General features: G+C 41.6%; 1 protein-coding gene across 1 annotated transcript; it reads right to left on the bottom strand.

Annotated features, from left to right (window-relative positions):
* Positions 1-22: 22 nt before the first annotated feature.
* Positions 23-6,746, bottom strand: depdc7a (DEP domain containing 7, paralog a). Its single transcript, XM_085353980.1, has 9 exons — positions 6,689-6,746; positions 4,032-4,494; positions 2,308-2,414; positions 1,995-2,187; positions 1,286-1,506; positions 1,017-1,159; positions 814-939; positions 615-693; positions 23-501 (listed from the first exon to the last, which is right to left on the bottom strand). The coding sequence occupies exons 2-9, from the start codon at positions 4,484-4,486 to the stop codon at positions 278-280; spliced, it is 1,548 nt and encodes a 515-aa protein (XP_085210106.1). The 5' UTR covers positions 4,487-4,494; positions 6,689-6,746; the 3' UTR covers positions 23-277.
* Between the last annotated feature and the right edge of the window lie 3,011 nt (positions 6,747-9,757).

Raw genomic sequence — 9,757 nt, 5'->3', positions numbered from 1 at the left:
CAGTGAGAAAAGGGGGGGGGGGGGAATCACTAAAGAACACTTGGTTCTTTTTGTCTTTCTCGGAAAGTAACAGTTTCATTTAAAACTTCATGTTAGCGTCCTGCACCAAAAGAAAATGTCAAGTTCCTTAAATAATTACGATTATTAAAATTCACATTTGCGTTCAGTAGTCTAAATAAAATCCACTCGCTGACATGGACGTTTTCACATCATCTGGATTGCATTGGCTTTTTTCTTCTTTACCTTATAGTATATGGTCTTTTTAAATTAATAAATATTATTGTAACAACATGTTGATACTGGACAATTTATTTCCAAAGTACTGAACGAATATCTCCGGATGGCCTTTATAAAACTGTCCAAGCAGCCGTCTCTTTTCTTTATCAGAGAGCGTAGGGCTCTCGTGGACTGTCCGCAATAAAGACACGAGCTCCTCTTTAGTGGTTTTTCGTGCGTTTTGTGAATACACCTCAGTGCTTACTCTTGTTGAGTACGCTGATCCTGGAGTAAAGAGAGACAGAAAACCAAAAATTAATTCCTCTTTATGCCCCCAGTTAACAGTTAAATATCTGAATGTACGCAATGATGCCTGTGAGGGGTAAAAATCTGCAAACCTGTCAACATATCTGGATCCTTCCCTTTCACAATATTCGTTATTCTGTCACTAACCATCTTGTGCAGTGAGACAGGAATCTGGTGGGAGAGACAGCAAAATATTATAACTTCTCCTACAAACAAATATGCTGTTACTTGTTTGTAGCGGCTGTAAAGGACATAAGATAACATCCCTCCTACAACACTGGGAACACTCACTTTGAACAGATCACAGTGGTTATCCATCATGAACAGAACCATCAAGTCCACCTTTCCTTTGGCGAGTCTTCTGCTGTAGACGATGGCACGTGAGAAAGACCTTTTCACTGCCATTCGGTTCTCAATCTAGGAGAATTATGTAGGGTTAGTAAAAAGCCAGCAAAAATGTACAGACTTCCACAAGATACACCCTTAGCGCTGACCTCTTTGTGCAGTTTGACCTCCTCCGGTTTGGCTGCAACAGACATGAATCTCAGGAGCCGACGCAGCTCCTCCCTGCTGCGAGAGTCCTGCAGCTTCAGGCTCAGCTGGAGCGCTTCCACAGCTTGCTCTCGCTTCCCGTTCACTGTCGATAAAGCACAAAATTTGCATTAAAAAGGCAGGGATGCAGTTACATAAACCTAAAATCTGATTCACATCTATCACTGTAAACTTGTATCTGTACAAAAGATCTGACAGAGCCTTCTCATACCGAGTAGTTCGGAAATGCCGCAGTGGATATCGAAAATTTGGTTGCTAAGCAGAGGTGGCTGTTGTGTGTGTCCGTAGTGCTTAGTCAGGACTTGATACAGTAGTCTTTTACACCGGATCAGGTCGTCTCCACAGGCGGCCAGACCTCGGCTGATCTCCACCACCAGGTCATCAGGCAGAAACTCCAGACAGTCCACTGCTCCTGACATCCACTCATCAGCCCTGAAGAGAGGAAAGTATTATGATTTAATATTTATATGTGAATTTGAAATTTGGCCTTTATTATTAGAATTAATAAACAAAGTTCAAGGCAGTCTGAAGTCAAACTGAGGTTTTGCAGTTTTGTGGTGTGCATATAACTACTACATGTAAATGCAGGGACACTACACAGTTCCAATGAATAACCATTATTACGATGACTCTTATCTCTACACCTCCACATAATTTTACTACCAAATAAAAAAAAGCAGTGGTCAATTGGTGAGCGCTTTTCTTTAAGTTAAAGAGCAGGACAAGTGCAAATAGACATGCTGTGCCATTCTATACACATTCTACGTCGGCAGAGCAGCAGAAAATGAGTATCAGCAGACCAGCTAATCTGGTGAGGCGTGGCGTGAAGGTCTTAAAGTCTAACAAAGGTCACCAGAAACACTCATGTGAATTGATCAACGTTTATAAAACGAAGAAGAAGAAAAAATGAGTGGACTTACTGAGCCTCACTGAAGGCCTTCAGAACCTCTCTGTCTAGGTAGCTTGATGTATACAACAGGTCCGGGTCGCTGTCCATGCCATGTAGGGCACGCCTCGATGTCTCCTTGCCCTCTAACAAACTCTCCAACAGGGGGAGCTCTATTAACTGCAACAGTCTGAACACTGCCTGCTGGTGCCACACTTCATCTACAACTGTGAAAACACCATACAAGTCACAAATACACAGACACGTCGAGAATGCTGAGTCATGTTCAGCATGAAAACACGACGCCTGTTTTATGTCACGCTCATCAAAGACAGAAAGCAACTTACGCTCTTGCGAGAGGCCGAGGTTGATCATCTGAGGGGTAATCGTCGAGCTGAGGTTGAGGTTTCCCAGCACGTCCTCAAGTGATTTGTCTGTTGTTTGCGCTTCTTTCCTGCAGAGTTGCGTAATAGCAGCAATCAGTCAAAACAGAGGAGGCAAAATAAACAGACATATTACAGGAAGAGAAGTGGCATCAGTAAACAAATGTTTTATGGAGTATGTCTGATTCAATCACAGTTTGCTGCTGTTTTGATTGTGCATATTTCATTTTTAAAAATGCTTATTTTGCAAATAAGTGTTTTGCAAATGAGCTATTTCTGACTGAAATTAAATAGGACAAACAGGATTTCCATTAAACAAAAGCCACTGTTTTCCCTGTTTGTTTAAATTATACCTATTAAGACTGACTTAACCCATGCTGCAAATAACAAAAGCCTTGTCCAAACACTAAAACAGCATATGGTTCCTTTGAATCTTTCATCTCTCATTACAGCCATCAGACCTGCTGTCTGCCCATGTCTGTCCCTCCCACAACAAGATCAGATTTTAAAGAGATCAAAAGAGTGTAAACACAAAGTGCTGAGGCCATGTGTTAGCCCGTATGCTTAATGCATTCTGCCAACCTTTGCTATCCTAACAGCCTCTGTAAAACTCTGAACTCTCCAGCATCAAGGTAAAGGAAATTTTAAAGTTTAGATGCTCACCACGATATTTGTTTATATGCTTTCAAGCCGAGGCAGATGAGATGAAGCCAAGAAGAAGAAGTTTGATCGAAATCCTTACAGTTTACGAATGTGTGCAAGTGTTTTATGTGAGCAAGTCTTTATATCGTTAATTTAATCTGATGTTTGTTTTGATACATTAGTGGTGCATTCATCTTGGCCAGATATCCCATGTAAAAGAGATTCTTGATGTCAGTGATTTAACTGGATAAATAAAGCTTAAAAAAATTAAACAATAAAATGTACAATTTTGTGTTTCAAAAGTGTGTCACAATTGGGAGGTCACCCAAGAAGTTAGTGTTATAAAAGAGGTCTCACATATTAACATAACACCTTGATTGATGATGGTCGTAACTTGATCTATACTAGCCTGCAAATCATTCCACCCATTTTCTGTTTTTGTGCTCAGCTTTATTTTCAGTATTCAGACAATCACGATGGATGGATGTGGCACAGGAGGTAAAGCAGGTTGGCTACTGACTGAGAGCTTGATGGTTTAGGGTCTGACATGTCAAAGTATCCTTGGACAGTTGCTCCCAATACATCGATCAAAGTGTGAGTGCGTGACTGTTATGTCAAAACTGCTTAGGGATAGAACAAGGTGCTTATATGAATATAGGTGAATAAGGCTTGCAGTAGGAAAGCGCTTTGAGTGCTCAAATAAGAGCAGAAAAGCACCATGTTAGTACCATTCCAGTCCAAACCCTCAATTTGAAAACAAATCAAATACTTGGGAGATAAATCAGTATGATTTATATCTACCTAATCATTATTTATAAAATACTAGATTTGGGAAAAAGCATTAACTGAAAATTATCAACTGAAACTGAAAATTTGTGAAATCAATGCATGACTGAATGTTCTGACTCTAAAACCTTTTGTTCATGCCAAACCAGTTTTTAGAAATCTTACTATCTGAAGCTAAACTGGATTTAACAATTACCTTAAAGGAATGAGAGCTAAGCAAATCACAGATTACATCTAAAATAGTTACTTTATGTCTGTACCTTTCCCGTAGAGGACTATAGCCCTTTGTGTTTCTTTCAATGCTCAGTGAGTCATAGCCACTCTCAATGGTATTAGTGGAAAGGGAATTGGTGCCAGTCAGCGTAGAAGACGAGTTGTTTTCTGGACTCAGGAACCTGTATAAACTGAAACTGCTGTCCTCAAATGTAGTTTTCTTCTTTTCCTTCCCAAATACTTTAATTCCCACCGGCTCAAATACCCTTGAGTCCATGAGCGCCTGACAAAGTTTGACAGCTTTATAGCGGGCTACTGCTTCATCTCCAAAAAAACGGTTGAGGGTGATGTGTGCCAGCACCACATCCACTGCCTCTGAACCCAAGAAACAGTCATGGTAAGACTTCAGGTTGTGACGCCGACGCTTGACCTCCACGCGAGTATGCAGATTCGAAATGATGCTGGTCCAGATGTAGGTGGCTCGGAAAGGCTTCCCAGCCATGCCTCGTTCTGATGGAAGGAGTCAAGAGAAAGTGTTAGAAAGCTGTGACTAATGATTAATGATGATATTGTGAGTTTTCCTTTCACTCCAGATAGCCTAACCCATGTTCTACTAACTACTACCACATCTTCAACAATTGATCGTGCAGTTTGTCAACAAATCTTCTTTCCTGTTCTGTGTTTGATTGTTGGGTCTTTCGTATTTTTGTCTTTGGAAAGAAAAACAAAAAAAACTGTGTCATCCACCACAGGCCAGACTGGTGAAAGAAAGCAGAGCTAGCCTTGTTGAGATGTTGGTGTGGCTTTCATCTCACAACAGGAAACATTTAAAGCCTGCTGAGCAAATGTTAGGAGTGAATTGGAGAGAGGCTCGCTGAGGCCAGGTGCCATAAATCAGGAACTGACAGCAACAGCCAGACTCCATGTTATGATAGCACAACATGACAAAAATGATTACTGACCTATCTGTAAAACTGGAATGTGAAAAGCACTTGGGAACAATACAGCGGCAAGCAGATGTTCTCCCACTCTTTTTAAAGATACAACAGCTCATTGAGAACACAGAGAAGTGTGTGCCCGCTAATCTCGGTGATCTGTTGCCTAATGACATACAGCTACGTCAAACCACTTCTTCCTCTGGGAGAGAAGAAATTGTCCTCAGTGCAGATTTACATATCGGGAAAGAACAACTGGGGCTGCAGCTGTTCAAGGAAGAACACCTTGCAAAGGTTTGTATGCATAATAGGAACATAACAGGGCGATGAGGCACTGATTTGAAATGTTTATTTCATTACTTTAAGACACTGAGAAAAGATTTAAATCCATACTATGCACACGACAGTCAAAAATTAATGTAAACTCCCAATGAAAGACTTTTTTTTTTTTTTTTTTAAAGATTTACCATGCTTTTTGTTAAGCGTAATTAGCAAAAGGAAAGAGCTGCATTATCACAATGAAATCCTTGATTTAGGAGTTGCAGCAAGACCATCTGGAGAATCCCTTCAGGGGTCCCTGGATTAGCGGGATTACCACAGTAAATTCGGATTTGATCAATTTCTATTAATGCTCGTTAAAAAGAAAAGAAAAAAGTGGGGAGGTCAGATATGGGTCAAAGCAATCCTGGGAACAGGCTGTGCTCTGTCACCTCTTGTTGCTTGCGCCAGGTTGAGATTTGAGCCCTGTTTGCATAGTTGACCCCAGTCACCTTCCCTATGACTATTGTCCTCTCTATATAATAATAATAATAATAATAATAATAATAATAATAATAATAATAATAATATAAAAAGGGAGAATGCAAGGAGTGTCAGGTCTGCATTTCAGCTCAGGATAATAGTGCACTTCTGTTTGTACACATCAGTGGGGTAAATAATCGCACAGGGAGCATTCAGCACTGTGATCATTCCCTCGTGAGAATGCTGGCTCATACAGGTGTTCCTACTGCAGTAAAGGGAAAAGATTTAGATTTTTTTAGATTTAGATTTTTTTTTTTTTTAAACAAGAAAGAGGACCAATGCTTAAAAAGAGGCCTAAGATGAGAAGCAGTGCAGCACCATCAGACCTAAAACAGCAGGTTCTTAATAGCCTGTGGCAGATTCCTTCATTCGTCCAACATGTTGTGACTAGTAAGATTAACTGATCAAGCTTCAGGGCACAACATGAACACGCTATGGCTGAACCCCGTTTGGCTTTTTGGCCCCTATGGATTGGAATCCACATCGTAGACGCTGGCCCACGTCCACACAAAATACCCTTTTCTACCTTTCTACCCGCTGTTTTTAACATAAACACTGCCCCACCTGCTGCTACACTCAGCAAATGTCAAACTGTCCCAAAAAAGTTGCGACCTATCAGTTATTAACTCATTCTCTGAAGAGTTAACAGAGCATAAAAATAGGCTGGAATTCATGAAGGTCATCCTCCTTTTAAAAGTATACTTTCTGTAAAGATTAACCGTGGTTTGTCATTTTTCACAACGACTTCACTGAATCAAGCTTTCTGATTTCTTTCCTGCTCCAGACGCACGGAGTGCGTAAAATCCATGAAATCGACATTAAATTGGGATTAAAAGACACATGTCGATAACGCAGATTACAAACCTAAGTAAGGAAACTCCTCAGATTGCAACAATATATTTACCACACGCACAAAAAAAGTAACATCTGGCTTGGTGAAGTCCGTGAAGTGGTTAAATCGATCTTACCTGGTGTTCGATGAACGAAAACTTCCTCCAGTGACTGTAAAGAAGGCCATTCAGACCATGTCCCGGTCTTCAATACACACCGTGACGCTCGCAACTAAACTACAGTCAACGCCGAAACTGTCTCCTCCCACCCCGATACATTATTCATGACCCAATCACCGCCTTCCCAGCGTGATAACGAGGCTCTCACTGTTTCCCTGAAGTTTAACAAAGGCTCATTAAGTACCTTATTTTGCATCTTACATTGTTTTTACGCTTATCTCCACCAACTGAAACTAAATAAATGGAAGGCAAGCGATTACTACCACTGTTACAATCAAACAAGGTTTCACTATCGGCGTTAGCTTTAATTATTTTATCATTTGGTCATTATAATAGGATGCAGTGTGATCTGCAAAGGTGCTTATAAAAAAAACCTCCCTGACTGGTGCAATCTGGAGTTACAGTAAATGCCTTTCATTTTCAAGTAATGCTCCAGCATCTAGGAAGCTTTCACATAACCTTTTACTTACTAGGTCACACCCTAAAAGCATACAGAGGAAGTAAATCTGGCCTGATTAAAAACCTGCAGATATACAGTGGGGCAAAAAAGTATTTAGTCAGCCACCGATTGTGCAAGTTCCCCCACTTAAAATGATGACAGAGGTCAGTAATTTGCACCAGAGGTACACTTCAACTGTGAGAGACAGAATGTGAAAAAAAAATCCATGAATCCACATGGTAGGATTTGTAAAGAATTTATTCGTAAATCAGGGTGGAAAATAAGTATTTGGTCAATAACAAAAATACAACTCAATACTTTGTAACATAACCTTTGTTGGCAATAACAGAGGTCAAACGTTTACTATAGGTCTTTACCAGGTTTGCACACACAGTAGCTGGTATTTTGGCCCATTCCTCCATGCAGATCTTCTCGAGAGCAGTGATGTTTTGGGGCTGTCGCCGAGCAACACGGACTTTCAACTCCCGCCACAGATTTTCTATGGGGTTGAGGTCTGGAGACTGGCTAGGCCACTCCAGGACTTTCAAATGCTTCTTACGGAGCCACTCCTTTGTTGCCCGGGCGGTGTGTTTTGGATCATTGTCATGTTGGAAGACCCAGCCTCGTTTCATCTTCAAAGTTCTCACTGATGGAAGGAGGTTTTGGCTCAAAATCTCACGATACATGGCCCCATTCATTCTGTCCTTAACACGGATCAGTCGTCCTGTCCCCTTGGCAGAAAAACAGCCCCATAGCATGATGTTTCCACCCCCATGCTTCACAGTAGGTATGGTGTTCTTGGGATGCAACTCAGTATTCTTCTTCCTCCAAACACGACGAGTTGAGTTTATACCAAAAAGTTCTACTTTGGTTTCATCTGACCACATGACATTCTCCCAATCCTCTGCTGTATCATCCATGTGCTCTCTGGCAAACTTCAGACGGGCCTGGACATGCACTGGCTTCAGCAGCGGAACACGTCTGGCACTGCGGGATTTGATTCCCTGCCGTTGTAGTGTGTTACTGATGGTGACCTTTGTTACTTTGGTCCCAGCTCTCTGCAGGTCATTCACCAGGTCCCCCCGTGTGGTTCTGGGATCTTTGCTCACCGTTCTCATGATCATTTTGACCCCACGGGATGAGATCTTGCGTGGAGCCCCAGATCGAGGGAGATTATCAGTGGTCTTGTATGTCTTCCATTTTCTGATGATTGCTCCCACAGTTGATTTTTTCACACCAAGCTGCTTGCCTATTGTAGATTCACTCTTCCCAGTCTGGTGCAGGTCTACAATACTTTTCCTGGTGTCCTTCGAAAGCTCTTTGGTCTTGGCCATGGCGGAGTTTGGAGTCTGACTGTTTGAGGCTGTGGACAGGTGTCTTTTATACAGATGATGAGTTCAAACAGGTGCCATTCATACAGGTAACGAGTGGGGGACAGAAAAGCTTCTTACAGAAGACGTTACAGGTCTGTGAGAGCCAGAGATTTTCCTTGTTTGAGGTGACCAAATACTTATTTTCCACCCTGATTTACGAATAAATTCTTTACAAATCCTACCATGTGAATTCATGGATTTTTTTTTCACATTCTGTCTCTCACAGTTGAAGTGTACCTCTGGTGCAAATTACTGACCTCTGTCATCATTTTAAGTGGGGGAACTTGCACAATCGGTGGCTGACTAAATACTTTTTTGCCCCACTGTAACTGTTCCCAGGAAGATGGGAAGATATTAAACATTTTTTCAGGATAAAGTTCTAATTTAAGAATAAGGACATTTTTTTTGGGGGGGGGGGGGGGGGGGGGTGGAGGGAGGGAGAGGGAGACAGAGAGAGACAGAGAGAGAGAGACAGAGACAGACCTTTCCCATGTACTGCTAAAACAGTAGACACCACAAGTTGGACTGTAGGGACCCTCAAGTGTCAAAAGCAAACCTGCCTATTCCACCTCGTTTGGGGTCATGTGAACACCGTACTGTTGAATATACCGAGCTTAAATATCTCAAAAACAAATACTTACACACCCAAGAGCAAACACATATGAGCTGTAGCAGGAAGAGGTTTTTGTGAACTCAGAATCTACACTCTAAACTGATGCCTTTGTTCTTTTCTAGACAAAATGTCGATTACTTGCAGGAAAGGAGACTGAAAGGCAGAGAGCTATTATTATCAACACAAGAGACAAGTATGGTGCAACAAGTGAGGTATGCAACCGAGGCAAACCGGTTCGATCAGTGTCCTCTGGGCTCTACGTATCTTTTATTTTGAAAAACGCTGCTATTCATCAGCAGGTATGAGCAGAGACCAGTCTGTGCCCACAATAGATCCTACATTTCTTCTAATCAAGCGCAGATAGACAGATGTGGTTTGAACCCCCTATTCATGCATCCACCTGAGCTGCTTTACACATGCATTTTGGTTTTCTTGTTTACTTTCACATTCAATGTTTTACAGGCTTGACACCAAGTCTCTGCCTCAGCTTTTGTTATATCCGGGGGGGGGGGGTTTGTGCACGTCTTGGGTCTTTCTGACAAAATACCCATGACGCTTAGTCTCGAAATACCTGCCTCACATTCTTGGCTCATAAGAAAACA

This window comes from Diplotaxodon limnothrissa, linkage group LG1 (genome assembly GCF_057381915.1).
Source record: "Diplotaxodon limnothrissa isolate DT_005_m linkage group LG1, D_limnothrissa_male_GT1.1, whole genome shotgun sequence".
NCBI classification, from domain to species: Eukaryota; Metazoa; Chordata; class Actinopteri; order Cichliformes; family Cichlidae; genus Diplotaxodon; species Diplotaxodon limnothrissa.
The sequence above is the reverse complement of the archived record's forward strand: the minus strand, read 5'-3'. Positions and strand labels throughout refer to the sequence as shown.